A 17025-nucleotide genomic window follows, 5' to 3' on the forward strand; every position below is an offset into this window, starting at 1 on the left:
TTTGGTAGAGGAGGCACATTGGTGATGATGTTTTTGTGATGTTGCAAAACTCCGTTTTCTTCTCATCCCTCTGGGAACAAATTCATCCATGTCATTTAACCACAGCACAGCTTTATAAAGAACACACTGGCTAAAGGCACAGCTCTTTGTAGGGACTCAGATACACAAATATCTATCCTCTGTATCAAAAGCTAGCTGATGAACTGTCAATAAAAGGGTATTCATAAATGACAGCATGCTAACGTAGTGTCAGAGAACCAGACAGAGATAGTATTTGGCCCACTGTTAGTTCACATTTACATAGGTGATCTAGGACCCAAGCAGGCAAACTGCAGCTCTGGAGTTACACATGGCCTGCAAGCTGTTCAGATATGCCCCTGTTGGACAAGAGTTAGTGGCAGCATTATGCTGGTGGCAAGCTGCTGGGTAATACAACACCACAGCTGCAGAAGGAAGTGAATCAGCAAGGTTCGCTGGGGCAGATACTGAGTCACCTTGAGACCCGGCAGTATGCTTGGGTTTGTGGCTGAACCCTGACATTCTTGGAAGCTCTGAGATCTATGAAGAATTACTGTTTTTTCCTTTTTCAGGACTACTCCTGCAGTTCCCCTTCCTTTCAGCTCTCAGAAAGCTGTAGTATCTGTCTTAATGCATGCAACTTCTGATTGCACTTCAGTGGGAGAGGCAGCTCTCTAAGGCACTTGTGAAAACCTCACCCACAAGCTACAACTGTTCAGGAGTCATGAAGGAGCAGATGAGATCCATAAAAAGAGACGTTTAAATGGAATAGAAGAAAGTGTTCTTAGGCTAAGTTTTGTTATGGAAGAATAGAGACAGTAGAAACCAGAGACTGTAACATTTTAAGTTAATCTTGAAATAGATTTGGCATAGTCATTCCCATCCTTTGACAGCAGAAACTCCTACTGTCCTTTGGGCAAATGGTTTTATGATGCAGCTCTATTTAGTGAGTTTTGAACCAAGGATTAGAAAACACACTTTGGTTTTATTGTAGGCCACTCCATTATGAACATTAGTAAAAACTTCATTGTGTATACATCAGTGAAAATAAACAAGACAAAACACAGGAGAAACAGAAAAGCTTTTGTTAAATGTTGCTAGAGAATAGCCCAGTGTTCAAAAAATTTAAGTGTATTTATTTTCCATCATTTTCCCAACTATAACCTGAGATTTCCACTACCTCCCTTTCTCATCTCTGCTGCCCATTGAAACAGTGCTTGAGAGAACACTTGTTTCTATAGTCAGCAAAGGCTGATGTGCAGGCAGACTAAAACTGATGTAACAGATTCCTTTCCTGCAGTTTCTTCTGTAATCACTTCCACTATATACCAACACTCTGACTGGACTATTTGGAAATATCTTTTTCATGACACACGTTCCAGAACCTGTGTTCCTGGACACTGCAAACATGTCACCGTGTCACTCACCGCATTTCTGGGAATCCAGCAATCTATATGTCTAATTTCTCAGCCCCGTACTCCAAACGCCTGCCTTCTCTTTTCACCAGTGTCCACTTGGAATCTCAGTCCAATGCAGAAGTTGATGGCTCACCCAAATGCTTCGTTCTAGTTTACTGCTATGGTCAAGTTTTCAAAGTTAATGCTCTGGGATGCAAGTAGCACAATAGGAATAAAAAAAAAAATCAGAAGATTAGAAATGGATATATAATTGGCAGCAGGAATTAGATTCTATTAGACCTTTTAAAATGGCATAATTTATCAAAAGTTTTCTGAGGATTTATTGGAATAATAAAAAACAGTTCAGTTTCATGATTGACAGAAGGGCAACATGAGCAGGTCTGTAATTCCAGAGATAAAAGATAGTTGTGCTTATATAAAGACATTAACAAAAACAGCTGCACCATTCATTTAAGCCATCAGCTCATCAGAATAGCATCTCTTGGTTTTTCCAATTGCTCATGGGCAAAAATATTCAATCTGTTTCTAGATTACAGTAGCCCTTGCTAACATTGGGCCTGTGACAATCCTGGGACCACTGGCACTTAAAACTACCTCTAGTCCTCCTTTTTTGGCTTCCAAGAAGTAAAAAGAAAAGTTCTACCTAAATGAACTGTCACATTTAGCTAATGACATTTGGTCTGCCTAATATTTTACAGAGGATGATCCTGCTATAAGTTCTGGGGTAAGGAATGGCCTGCCTAATTACCTACCCTGTTGGTCTCTCTTTAATACTGATCAACCTCTGATGCAGAAGTTTCCTTCACAAAATTGAATATTCCATCTCTCCTGGGCACCTATACGTGCTCTGCCTCATTGCCATCTATGAACTAGCAATCAGATAAGTAAAAGAATGTTATTGCCTTTGGCAAGCACAAGCATACAGGTCATGGAGCACGTCTGCAGTGGCTGCCAGGCCATTTTAAAATAGTGTTTTTCATTAAGTCTTTTAGCAACATGAAATTTGTTTTTCTGTATTAAATGGTACATAGTATTCTAGTTGTGGCATTTGCAAAATGCCACACATAACAGTGAGAGGCTCCAAGAACTTTCCATGCAAAGAAAAGGACACCGGCCAGTGCTGGGTACACATGTGAAAATGTACCTTATATATTGGGGTGGCAAGGTAGGCATTATCTCTGTAAATGTACTTTTGATTAAGCATCCTGCTGGTTAGTTCTTGGTGGTGCTGCAAATGAAACATTTTGTTGTCATTGCTCAACTCAGAATAGAAGCATCTCAAACTCAAAAAACAAGTTTTCTTTCCCGTATGAACACCAGGGCAGCTCCATTCACAGATTTCTAAGCAGTAACCTCTCGTGCACTAACACCTAAGAGACGCCAAGGGGATGTTTCTTCTCTAAAGTGCTTCGGTAGGAGCTGTGTGGGTGTACCATTCAGTCTGGTCCTTTTGTTTTGTGTCCTTGCCACTGCAGCTCTCCACGTCATTGAGTCCTGTCATACTACTTTTGTTGCCATCCATTAAGTCTTCTTCTGCCAGCTCTTTGCTCTTCTTGGTGCCCTGGCAGAGGTCACTGGAGCTCTCTAGTAAGTTGATGCAAAATTTGATAATGAGTGCTAGCCAGGCCATCCCAAAGAGGATCCACAGAGAGATTACATTCTTGTACCAGCCTGGATAGGTGAGGTCTGGATTCATCCCTACAAGAGAATGACCCAACACATTTCTAGATTGGACCAAGAGTGTCTCAAAGGGAGGCATTACATGTAAAGCAAAAACTCAGTTCACAGAATCAGTCAAGGAAGCTCCTCAGTTAAGGAAGGACTACTGGTCATGACTCATCAGTAACATACTATCAATATAAAGAGTAACTCATGGACTCACGATGCTTGCTTTGCATGGTGAAAATGGAGTTCACACAACCATGATAATTGAGACAGTATACGAGTCATAGGGTAGGCAGAAATACAGACGAGCTTTAGCGCTTAGCAAAAGACCTAGAGGAAATATTATCTAACATTAATGACTTCCATATAAAACACGAGTATGCCACCTACTAAGCATGTAAATAGATACTTTAAAGCAAGTATGTTTCATAGATATGCAGCAACAGTCCAGAGCTCACTAGGAATTGTAAAGATTACTCATAAGAAAGAAAAATAAATCCAAAATTAGATCTATGTGAAAGCGAAATTGTTCACACAATCATGGACTACAAGTGTACAGTTTCATTTCTACAGTTATCATTCAGCATGACAATACTGTATTAGTATGCAACAGGTGTTCCCAGCAGGCAAAGAGGTAAGCGGATTTTATTTGCTCATTGGTGTATATGTCTCGTTAAGCCAACTGTAAGCATGTGAGTGAGTCTTTAAGACTGGGAGCAAAGGGAACTGAGCAGTCATAAGGGAAAAACTCTAAGACCAATCAGGCCCTGGTTGAAATTACGTTACCTCTGGCTGATTTCTCAGTAAGGTAACTTGCGATCTCTTCGGAGCAGAGCCCACATTTTTAGTCTGCATTTCCACAGTGTTCAGCGCAAAGAAGCTTCTACATGCTGAGTTAATGTCAGTAGTAATATATTAACATTGTTAATAATAATACAGGCAAAGCAAAGAAATGAGCTCAGCTCTATGAAGTGCCTGGACCGTATCTGTAAAGCAGGCTGGGGTACACTTACAAACATAGAGAAGACAGAAACTACAAACCAGTGACAGCAAAGTCTTTGCATGAGTTCTTTCCTCTACTGCTTCGCAGGTCTCATTATTTATTTTTCTTACCTTAGGAAGGTTTGCCAGTTTATAGCTGAATACCTACAGTGCAGCTGATACTAAAGAATACCAGATACTTTTGGGACACAGCCCGAGGAGTTAACAGGTATGACATGATGCTTCCATGGACCAGGAGGTCACTGCCCATACCACATTTCAAAGAAAAGGACACACAAGACTGGGTTGAAATGTGATATCAACAGAGGCAGGAGATTAGGTGCTTATCGTCTGTTACTGGCCATATGTAATAACCCTGCCCCAATACTGCCTGGATAAACTAGTGATTCCTAAATAGTCCCACAAAGCGTTATCATCTACAACATTATGACAAGTAGTCATTCATCAGTGGAGCCACATTAAACAGTCAATCCTTTATATCTGTTTAATTGTATTTTCATTACAATGGAACTGCAAGATATTTTGAGTTTGTTACTGGGCCATCAGTCCTAAACTTTTGGGACCTACCAACCACTTCTGTGGTAACTACTCTTTGGGCTGGCTTTCTGCATCAAAGTGAATTTCCATCAGAAAGATTATTGTAATCATCCTTCAAACAAGCACCTTTCATCAATGCTAAATTCAAAGGTATAAGAATTGTTTACTTCTAAATATTAAATGAAAACAAGAGAGAAGGACCATTTGAGGCTTCCAAGGAGAATCCTTTATCTAGAGATCATCTGATTTATACGTGCAGTTTTGGGTATGAGAAGATCAGAAGCAGTTCAGGACCCGCATGGCACCATGCTCCTAGTAGAAGGGCTTACTGAGTGTGTAGATTAATAGATTTCAAAGCCAGTAAGAGAAGGTATGTTAATACTACTAAATAAAAGAGGTGAGGGACCATTCTACAACTCCAAGGGCAAGCTCCGCAGCGTGGCTCATGTTCCCCTCAAAACACAGCAGCTTTGTCCAAAGTGAACATTGGACATCACGCTTGGTATGTGATATCCTCTAGAATTTGCCTGGGCCGGAACAGTGCCAAGGAGGGGAAATGGGGAAAACATGGGAAAACAGCATGATAGTCAAAAAAAGTGCTTGCAACTATGCCCCGGCTCTGTTTAAAAGTAAAGACATAAACCAGAAACACAGAATTGTAAGGCCAAAATGGTCTGGCCTCTGCACGCCATAGGTCAGTAACATGTATCCAGTTACTCCCATACTGAACCTCTTTTTATCTTTGGCGATATACCAAGTAACACACAGGTGAAGGCATGCCTGGAAATGTGGGGGTATACTACAGAAGTACTTCAAAATTAGCAGGAAATGATAGAAGTAAAGCTGCTACAGCACAGAGTCCAACAACATCTATAAAACCAACACAGGAAAATGTTGAAGTGGCTAGCTTTTGCTAAGCTCTATCTGGCTACCCAAGCCAATTATCTAGGCTAACTTGTTTCAAGCTAGTTTTAAAGGCATCTACACAAGGTAGAGTCAGGGCTTTGGTGCATTATAGACAAGTCCTAAGGTACCTATCACTAAGTTTCCTGAGCATCAAACAAGCACTTTGAAGAAATGAAAATAAAGAATTCACAGTTAAACGTTTCAGTCTTTCTATCTCCCAGGGATTCATGGGTGCATGTATTTCTATAATCAATTTTTTTTTTAAATGAGAAAGCTTTTATCAAAAAGTGTGTTCTGTGTTTCAGTGAATGCATCAGGCATGGTCCCAATCCCATTTACTCTGGCAAAAGGTTTTGGCAAAGGAGAACAAGCAGTGCCTGGTGCCTGACAGTCTTCACCCTGGTGACTTAGGCTGCCCTTCAGAATGCAGTCATCTGGGGTTCTGACAGAGGAAACGGTCAGTCTGTTAAGGGCAAAGCAGAGTAGCCTCAGCTTAAAACTAAATGTTCCCAGTGTCAAGTACTTCCACTGGAATGCACCAAGTGTGCAGTGAGAGAACGTGGCGATTAAAAAAGTAGCGTTCCGACCTGGTCTCATAGTCATTCAAGGAGGACATCACCTGGATGCTGGAAAGTCACTCAGTGACCTTGAAATGATTGTTTTGTCCCTCCACATGTGACTCTGCTACCTCAGAAATCATGCCCTCTTCAGCCTGTCAAACGCCTACCACAATGGATTTGTTATCTGGTCTGAAGACTGCTAGTGGTGTAAAACTGCCAAGCTGGGAGCTCGATATGCCACACATTTGGCTTTGATGTTGAGTAGGTGAAAGCAATGAAGTTTGAACTACTCACCAATCACATAATCTCCAAACCCTATAGTGCTTAGGGTAATGAAGGAATAGTAGAAGCCTTCTTCATAACTCCATCCTTCTTTAGCAGAGAACAACACGGGAGGTAGCAGGAGGAACAATAACAAGCAAGTTAGCAGTGCGCATATCCTAATCAGGAGGGTAGCTTTTTTCTAGTAAAACAGGGAAAAGATGACACTGTTAGAAGAAAGGTGGGACAAAGTCCAGCTCAATTTCTGATTGAAGATGATTCTGGACTCCATAAAAATCACACAAACATTCGTGACATTCCCTCAGAATAAATGGTATGGCTCTCCCAGTCAACACAAACTGGGCATCACTTATCGTGAGTCCTAAATGCATGCCATTTTAAGGCTATTCCACAAATGCTCCATGTAACTCTCATGTGCAATTTTAACTATGATTGACGATAAACAGATCAGATATCCCAGGGCTGCGAATGGCTCTAAGGCGCTTCTGTTGCCGTAGGGGAAGTCATTAATCAGAGCAAGTTCCATCAATTAATAAACAACCTTATCTGACACCTCATAGGGCTGTCATAAGTTAAATTTATTCACTTCCAGTTATTCCTGAGTATTATTCCAATTTTGGCCAAGAAGTTAGGCAGTCTGTTCTTGTTAGTATAAGGATGTCAAATATTAGACAATGCCCTTTCTCTCCCAAACTTGTGGGCAAGACATACCTGGCTGCATTGCTTACCTGCCAGTGAAACTTCTCCTCTAGGTGATGGGCACAATGCTGAACCCCTGACAGCATCAGCTGCCCAATTGAGTTCAAGAGAACAAGATTCAAGGGGATCCCAAAAAGTGCAAAGAAGATGCAGAAGACTCGACCAGCTGCAGTGCTGGGGCTTAGGTTCCCATAGCCTAGAAGGAGAGGAATAAGGTGTTAAATCTAAAGCAGTTTATGCTTATCCTCCTTCCCAGGAGAGATGGACCTCCATCTTCTACAAAAGAAAGAGAAGAAGGTCACTGCTCCAAAAGGATCTTTTTATAAATAACTATAACTTACATCCATTGTTTGTCATATCCTATTATAGGCTGGAAAACAACATTTCTTTCCCTGCCAATTTTGTTTAGTTCCTTTTCCATTTACCAGCGAATTTCCTCTCCCCTACCCACTGTCCTAGCTGGGATTTGACGTAAATGCAAAACTTCCGTTTATTTCACTTTTTGTAAGTATTGTTGGCATAGGGTTTGCTGGTAAATGATCCTGTACGGCTGTCAGAAGGTCCCTGAATCATAACAATAGAGTTTTAATAATAATAACCTTTTTCTACCTTTGTCCCACAGGACTAGTGAACTTACCACTGCCTTCTTGCTTATACTCTCCATTGTGCTGCGGGTACCACCTACACCTTATTATCGAAATTGTCAGATTGTTTACCATAAATCAATAAACTGAGATTAACTATATTTAATCTGAATAAAATGCTTCAATTTCATACCTAAAGAAAAACTTGTGTATTGGAAAATTTGTTATTTTTTTCTAATCGTATCAGTTGGTTTAACAAAACATACTGCTCTGCAAACATAGCCTTGCTTGTATCCTTACACCATCATGGCTTCAGTAATGCTGCTGCAATGTTTGCCTTTAGTCCTCACATTTCTCTTCTTAAAATATCCTGTAAATTAATAGACTTGCACTTCAGTACTTTCACGTGGCTTATGACATGAGGAAAGTCAGATCTAACTTTTGTTTTTTTCCAGAGGATGCTTTTAAGACAAGGGAAAGATTAGTGCCTGTTAAGCATTTCGGCATCAGCTTAGCCACTTAGAGCCCTATGGCCTTGACTAGATTTCAAAATCACTTTCTCTCGTTACAGAATTCGTATGTGTCCGTATACAAAACTGACGTAAGCTGGCAAAATGCCTCTTTTCTCCAAGAAGATCGTTAACTCCCGCCCAGCAACACACAGCTGCTAGCTCACTGCACCCCAGAGGCTCTCCTGCCGTGGGAGCCTCCTTCCTGCACTTGCCAGCGGCACGGCCCCGTGACGAGCGAGCAGCACCCCAGGAGGCAGAGCCCCAAGCGCTGGGCTCTGTAACAGCTGGCCCGAGCACCCACGGTTGGCAAAGTAGGGCCCTGCTCCTTAAATGACGTTCATCTCACATCAGCCGCTGGAAGCCACTGAACAACAACGTAATAAGCTCCGACTATAAACTTGAGATTTCAACACATTCTGCACCGAGTTTTACGCTGACAAAAATCTCTTGCCATGGACCGCTCCACAAATACACATGTATACCTCTGCACATACACAGGTAAACTAACCAACTAAAGGTCTGGCAAGAAACGCTCTTACAGTATGCATGTAGGCTATCTTTTCGTCTCCTCCCTCCAATAACTTTAGGTTTAAATGCTTTGTAAGCCCCTTACTTTTAACATACACAGTAACACGTAACATATTTCCAAAGCAATGGCTCCAAAATTCTGGCCCAGAAAAGGGGCAGAGTGCCACTGGGAAAGAACGGGATGCTGTTATGTAACCAAAGATTGTTTTGAAATACATTCAAACAAAGAGGCAAAAGCAAGACTGTTCAGCAGCCTTAATTCTAATGCTATATTCTTTACTTTTCAGTTACTCTGCAATTTTTATACACTGTCTTTTTTCTCCACATGTAATTGCTGACAGTCACTTCTACTGGCTTTGAACATTTCTAGACTAAAAGGTGTGACAATCTACCAGGCAAGTAAACCTGGTAGATTATCCCTTTCGAGTGAATTTGATGGATGTGTGTCTGGTATGGTCTGTGTCATGCTGATTGTGCCACACTTCAGCAAACTGATTCCAGTTTTTCCTCTGTAACAGTATTTAGGGCGTTTTGCAGGTTGGTCTGGACTCAGGGGACAGAGCTGGGAGATAGTTACTGTAAGGCTGGAGCTTGAAGGTGAGTCACATTGATCTGGCCGAGGACATTTACAGCCAGCCATTTGTGAGGTTTTTTTTCTTTCCCTTCTATATAAGGTTAACAAAAGCTGTGTGTTGGCTTCAGCAGCTCTTCTGCCACCTCAGCTTCCCATGCTATCCAGCCTCTAGAGAAGACACTCAAGAGACAGAAGAAAGGTCCATGATCTCAGGTTACACACAATGCGAAGCACAGTTACCTTCAGGATTCTGTGGACCTCACTTCATGCTGACTAGGAAGCATTTAAGGTCCGCAGTAGGTTAAGTTGTACATTACACTTACTTGAGAGTAGCAAATTCACTGCCTGAATGATGTAAGAAGGTCCAATGTGTATGGTGTTCAGCTGAATACCCGATCTGCGTTCTATATAGGATTGATCTTGCTCCCTTTTCTCTTGGGCTCAGTAGCTTAGGATAATTTCCTGAAGACCTGGTGAGCAGTTGCTGTGGATATGCTGAAAAGCCATGTCCCATCATCTTTTTATACGGGATACAAGACTGGATCAAACGGCACGGCAAATCTTAGACTGTGCAAAAACGACTAGCAACCTACCTCTGGCCCATGGCCCACCCTTGCCTTTGGACTAGAGAAATGGATGTCAGTATAACCTTATCATTCTATTTTCTTGTTACAAACCCCAAACAGGAATGAGCAAATGGGACTTACCCTGTTCAGTGAAAGGAACTAGAGCGACATGTTATGCCATTGCAGGCTATACATTATTCTTTGGAGCTGATTCAGACCTTTTAAATTAAGCTACACGCTGTCAGCTGTGTCCCCACACAAGCCTGCTGCTGCGATCTCACTTGGTGCTTGTCCGTATAGGCACATTCAGGGATATTCATGAAAACTATGTGGAGGTCTAAGTAACTGGATTAAATTCCTGTATACCTGTTCTCATTCCAAAAAAAGTCCAACATAGCTTAACCTTCCTCAAAATAAGAGCATTTCTATTTCTAACTGATCATATTCACATGCTTTAACTCATATGCTTCAGCTACATAGCTTCAGTAAATTCAGCTTAGTTTTCCTGCATGCCTATTACATTACCAAACATAAGAGATGCATGGGCTCTGCGAACTGGCTAAGAAGAGGAGACTGATGTATGATTAATGGAGTATTAGTAAAAGATCTCTTCATTTGCAAGACATTATCCCACTCACAGTGCCTCCAGCTCAGCCATGGCAACTGCTACTTCCTGCTACTGACAATGGGAGATATGTTTGGCTCCAATTCTCCCTGCCTAGTTGTGAAAGTCTTATTTTAAGCAAAGAGCACTTTGGATGAAAAAAGGCAGTTCTGATTAGCTGAAAAACATCTACAAATTCACCAAATAATTTCAGTTAGGGAAAAAAAAAACAGTTAGATTTTCACAAAAAAAGCCAGAAGAAAAGGCCCTTCTTTATCCAGTATCTTTATCAGCGGTTCGAACTTGTGCGCACAGTTTTGGGGAGATTTTGGGTTAATTCTTTCTCCTACCTGAGTAGATACAAACCAAGAGTTCCCATAGGAATGACCTTATCGGAAAGCTACAGGATGTTCTTGTGTAGGAGCAGGGAAGGGCTCTTAGCCTCGCCTGCTGACAGTATTTTGCTTTGAATGCTCAAACACTCAAAGCCTGGGAGCTGTGTGGCTCGCCTTCCGCATGAGTGCCCGAACCATGGAGCCACTGGGCATTCAAGTGTGGAGCGCCAGCACCAGAATTACTTTACTCTGTATTACACATTTAAATACTCAAAGAAAGATGCTCCACTTGGCAGTTGGGGCAATCTCTAGTGAGCCACAATCCTGTTCTCCCAGGCACAAGTGAAAATTATACACTGCTCTCCTACACCCTGAGGGAGTGCTCAAACCATCAAGCTTCTGGCAAGAAGTACACTGCCATCTCCTTGTCTAACACTTTTCAGAAGATCTAACCTTTTATTTCCCCCATATTTCTTAAAAGTAACCTGAGTGTTTTAATCTGGTCTAAAAGAAAGCTTTTGTTCATGATGAATTTAAACGTTGCACTGAGGAAAAAAAAAAAACTTGAATTCAGTTTAGAGGGAGAAGATTTCTTATTATAATTCAGCAGTCAAAGTGGAAAAAAACAGACATTGATTATTCACATAGCCCTAAGCTATGTTTATCTAGTTCCTGAAAAGTGACCGTATGCCTAGCTTAGCTGGGATATGCCCTTGATAAAACTGTGAGAAACCTGTCTGACCTCATAACTGATGCTGCTTCAAGCAAGAGTCACGATCTTCCGAGGTCCCCTTTAACCTGAATTACCCTGTGACCCTTGCAAGCAGTAAGATTTTCAAAGGCAATTAGGTACCATCTATACTCAATTGAACATCAGTGAGACAGGTTCCTATCTTCTCTCATACCTTTGAAAACCTCTGCCAGCACTAGCTACTCAAAAGAAGTAAATGTGCTTGCCTTTTCAAGCTTCCCTTGAGATTTTGTTATACCCACATTCTCTAAAAGGAGGAATGCTTAACATTTAGACATGCCTACTGAGCTCAGCACAGCTGATATTGGAAGACATAGTTATTTCTATTTCATAGGTGCGATCCACTGAACAGTGGCAGAGACAAAGAGGGCTCAGCAGTTCCAGTACTTGCACTAGCATGTCAGCTTTGTTAACAATCCCAAAAATTATGAGAATGGATTTTTAAAAGGCAGCGGTGGCAGGATCTAAGGAACCATGTCTCATATGAGGAAGCTCGTTTGAACACTGGCAGGTTGAAAGGAAAAGAAAGTGGAGAGTAGTAAAAATCATGTGGAGTGAATAGCATAGCAGATGCATTGACCATGTTTGTGGGCGATTGTCCTAAGGCATAAGCATTAGAGATCCTGTTACTATCACAATACTCTGTTTATCTGTCCAAGTTGGCCAATGTGGGACCATAAAAACAAACAATGCTAGAACTGTTCTTGACTTGCTTTCTATTCTGGGGACCAAATCCAATTAATCTGAAGCTCATAGAAAAGATGAAGAGTAGTAAGAATTCTCTTTGATGAATCTGAATGATCAAATATCAAAGTTAGCATGCATCAAAAGCGTATGAATTATCTAATGCTAAAAGAAAAGCCTATCAAAACAGTGCATGTATGATCAACCTACACTAATGCACAATCTACTGATGCTACAGTAAGGTTTATTGCAGCTCTTTAGCTGAAGCTGAGCGTGTGTGTGGACTGATGGGCTGAAAACACGTCTGAACCATGTTATTTATTGTTTTGCCCCTACGAAGTTCCAGGCAATAGCAAAATTTCCACGCACACTGCTCGAATCTGTGACTCACAATCCTGCGTAAAAGACGAGGAAACAAGGCTTGGGACAAGTATTGCTGCCTTCTTATATTGATTTGTATTGTAAGTATACTGCACACTGTATAGGATGAGATACATGCAGTAAGAAAAGCAAAGAGTTTGCCAGTACTCAGGAGACAGCGCAGAGGAGACTGATGTGAGCTCTATCCCCATCTGCCTTGGTGACCTCCATGGGCCCTTCTGCCATGTCCGACTCAGCCCTCGCAGAGTAGCTCTGTCAAGTGCCGTGGGGCAAGGGAAAGACCAAAAGTCAAAGGTGCACGATTCCTTAGTGGAGAATTCCCCATCACAAATGGAAGATTCAAAGGTGAAAATGGCCCTAGCTCGTAATTCCATGGTTTAACTACTTCGAGGCATCACGTTGCTATAACAGGACTTCCCAATGAACCTGGGAGCCTGCTGCCTAGAAGCTGTGCCTCTCCTTGAGAGCTCCATTACATGCTGGACACCACCATAGAGAGTCAAAGTCTTAGGAAAAAAAAATTTTGCTGGCCCAAAGCCCTATGCTGTCAGAAGCTCCAGGACTTCACAGCCCTGAATTAGCCTTTGCTTTTCCTAAGGGAATCATCTGTGGCTATGTACTAAATACTGCCCCTCACTCAACAACCCCCTGCTCCTTGCCTCTTCTTTGGCTCCTTCAAGGGATTGTCGTTAGGAGCTATCACACTGTGTTAACTGGGGAAGGGAAAGAGAGAAGGAAGGTTTGCTCTTCCCCTTCCATTCTTCACCATGAAATGGTTTACTTGCTTTTACTGCTTCTATTTAATGTTTTAAAAATTTGTTTAAAAGTTATACAAATGAGTACTTAGCTTTACCACCAGAAAAATGGGAATGCAGTGCTAGATGAAGACATTCGTACACCCAGAATAAAGGAGGACATTTAGACTACGAGAGGACAATACTCTTCCTGCTTCTCTTAGAAGTCTAGCACAGATGATCTCAATCTCATCTCAAATCCTTTCCCCTGCCTTCTCCTCTGATATTAAATCACTCTATCACATATTTTAATCTTCTGTCCTACTTTGAACTTGTTTTAACCTCTGGCCTGTTAGCTTAAACTAACGAGGAAGAGAGTAAACATAGAGATAATAGACTTTATGTCAGCAGGGAATAAAGATGTCTGAGGGAAAAAGCTGATAGTACTTTAGCTTCTTTTTTCTGAATGCATTCAATACTAGAGCTCTAAAGGAACTCTGAAAATTATTCTTCCAGGCATTAAGGAAGGAGAAGAGATCTGTAGAAGAACCTGCAGACAATGAGGTAGCATACAAGATTATACGAGAGGTAAAAAGACAGCAATGAAGAAAGCACAGAAACATAATAGTGAGGAGAAGGAACTTGCAGAAGGCCAGGACTGCAGATCCCATATGATCAAAAGTACAAGTACAGTTCCACTCAGTTCACACAATTGGCCAAAAGCTATGTGGATTTTGGGGCATTTCTCTAAGCAACAGCTTTGGGTTCATACACACCCTCTGTTCTTTGAGCCTTTCAGCTTAGAGTACCAAGTTTGTCTAGCCTGCAGGTTAGAACCTTACTTTTTTTTTTTAAAAAAACTTTTTCAGCAAAATTTGTGTGTATCTTTTAATCACTCGTTCTCTGGAAATAGATGAAGCTCTGGTTTCAGTGGAAGAAGGGGACAGCACATAAAAGACTGCATAATGAGACATGGGAATGTAGTTTGTCATCAGGCACCAATGGGGAAAGAAGCTAATGTTCTATTCCCTGTCCCTTGCTGTATCCCAATGAGATGAAGTTCTGGTGAGGACTTGGAGAAACACACCAAGCCTTTTGAAGGGGGGCAAAGCAGTTCAAGCAGAAACAAGCTGACAGACTCAAAAGACCATCTTATAAGAGAAAGGGATGGAGATAATGGGTTTGGAAGTGCTATTTGAACAGGCTAGAGAAGTAAATAGGTAATGCAAAAGCCACAAAGACAACTTCACATCACATAAGAGGCCAGCAAGGCCTCTTGCAATAGCATTAACTGCAGAGAAAGAGCATAGAAGACACAAGCACAACCAAAAGAGGAACTTGCAGCAGCTGGACCACATGGGGTAGGGTCCCTCCAGTTCCTCCATTACAATCTCTATTCTGTCTGCCTAAATTACTGAGAATTTCTCTTCACCAGTTTAACTCTGCTTTAAAATCTTCCTTGCCACATAAGGTGTGTAAACCTCACCACACCCTTCTCAAAAAACATCTCATCTGGATCATTTCCCCCATGGCCCTGCTTTGCACAAGGTAGGAACCTTATCCCTTTACTTACAGTGAAATCATCCTTATTCTTAGCCATGCAGTGATGTCTGGGTCAATGAGGATGCAACACTCACTATCTCAAAAACTGGCATAAACAGTGAAGATGGTTCATTCAGACCCAAGGTGAGGCTCTGTGAGACCATCTGTGTTTTCCCCTTCAGAAATGTACTATCAACAGTGTTAATACCTTAAAGTGCACAATTAACAACTTAATTTGCCAGGGCCAGATCGTTCCAAGTTTTATTTATATTGGTGACTTGTATAGCATTCACAACTCCAGCACTTCAAAAATCATCAACGAGGCCCCTAGAATTACTGTCAGCTTTAGACTGAGATATGAACAGTAGTAGTATTTGCTTCTTTTTATTTCCTTCCTGGTATCAATTTTTTTCCACAGTGATCATGGCAAGAACTTTACTTAAAGAAAAAAAGGGAAAGAGTAACGATGGTTTTGATGGAGCACAACCAGAAATACTTAGTCTAGATCTCTGCTGACATTACAAAAAATCCTTAATATTTTAATGTGATAAATTCGACCCTCCCCAAATGTTGTTAACTTAAATCAGTTGTGGTAAAACAGAGTCATTCTGACAGCTTAGAAACTAATCAGGATTCATCATGGAGGCAAGCACAGCAGCTCTGTGTGGACACTGCTTTGTACTGAAGGCTGGAAGGAAGTGCCCAGGCTTTGCATGGGAAAGCCGGAGTGCCTGTACAGACAGCCCTGTCAAACGGGGCTCCACTGCCATCGTCTGGTCGAAGACAAACCTGGTAGCACAACATGCCAAATATAGTTTCGAACAGAACGGAAATGCGTGGAAAAGACAGCAGGGTAGAAAGATGCGCTGAGTCAAAGGAATATCATTTTTAAAACGCAAAAAAACTCTTTACTGCGGCTCTTGCTGGGGAGCTTAAAGTTTCTAAGGTCAACGCATCTTCAAAAACGATCAGAAAAATCAAAACAATGCCCCATCTGGGAACACAAAGAAAATTCTGGATCTAAAAGGTACTTGAAATTGAAGAAAGCTGATAGATTCAACATAAATCAGAAAAGCTGTGAGAGGTTTTTTTTGATACTCAGTGACTATCTATCCACATCTCTTCCTCCTATGTTTCTTGAAATACTGGGTCACGCCATCAGAAGATGTTATTGCAAATTATTAATGCTTTGGGGGAATGGAGACATGGAATGACAATTATTAATAGTTATCTGCCATAACTAATGCTATGCCTAAATCCTTTCTAGTGTTTTCTATTGTATTCACTTTTTTCTCCTAGTTACATCCTTCCTTCATCTCTTTTCATTAAACATTCACTGAACCTTGACTCAACTGAACTGTTTAATTTATCCAGATATGTGGCTTTCACCTAAACATGCTTCCAGGTCCTCATCCAATATACGCAGTAATAAAAAGGAATAATTCATAAATATTAATATTGTCTATTGAATCTTTGGAAATAAGAGTTTTTCAAAATCCTTCCCTCTCTTTGCAAAAAAAAAAAAAAAAAAAAAAAAAAGCTTATTTCAATACACAGTTCACCTCAGACCTCTAAGAACCAACTGGGCTTGGGAAAGATATAGGAAAGTAAAGAGCACTGTGGCAGCATGAAGGGATACTAGTTCAGGGTACTAGACACTGCGTAACTGCTAGTGGGGATGTGTACCTAGCTGATTATCCCTGTCTCCAATTATTTACAGTCATTGCTATATTGGCACTGACAAATCGTTTCTAATTCTTAGAGCTAGCTTCTTGGCTGCTTATCCTTTGCATAGAGTAAGGAAGCTATGTGAAGCCTCACAGGGCTTGTCTGATTGTACAGGTCCTCATTCCCACTCCTTGGCTGCCTGCAAGGCTGCCCCATGAGCAGCAGAGTATTCTTACCAATCGTTGTTATTGTAGAGATGGAGAAGAAGAAAGATCCCGTGAAGTCCCACCTGCCCAGACTAGTGGAGTTTCCCTGGAGGGTTACGCCACTCTTGTAGGCTTCGATGATACCCTGCAAAGAGACAGTAATGTGAGGTCCCAAAAAACACCTTACAGCAAGTTTGTGTGACTGGCATTTCCAGTGCTGGCTGGTAAGGTCTTACATTATGACTAGTTCTGACTCTGTTGTTTCTCTT

At 41.3% G+C, this 17025-nt stretch overlaps 1 protein-coding gene across 1 annotated transcript in view; it reads right to left on the reverse strand.

Moving 5' to 3' along the window:
- Window positions 1-836: 836 nt before the first annotated feature.
- The window catches only part of KCNK17 (potassium two pore domain channel subfamily K member 17), a 28398-nt gene continuing 12209 nt past the window's right edge, over window positions 837-17025 (reverse strand). Inside the window, exons 2-5 of the mRNA XM_068939554.1 lie at window positions 16787-16901; window positions 7117-7283; window positions 6401-6569; window positions 837-3134 (exon numbers count right to left, since the gene is read on the reverse strand). Coding sequence (XP_068795655.1) covers window positions 2836-3134; window positions 6401-6569; window positions 7117-7283; window positions 16787-16901 — 750 coding nt within the window. The 3' untranslated portion in view covers window positions 837-2835. The remainder of the gene's footprint in view (window positions 3135-6400; window positions 6570-7116; window positions 7284-16786; window positions 16902-17025) is intronic.

This window comes from Struthio camelus, chromosome 3 (assembly GCF_040807025.1).
Source record: "Struthio camelus isolate bStrCam1 chromosome 3, bStrCam1.hap1, whole genome shotgun sequence".
NCBI classification, from domain to species: domain Eukaryota; kingdom Metazoa; phylum Chordata; class Aves; order Struthioniformes; family Struthionidae; genus Struthio; species Struthio camelus.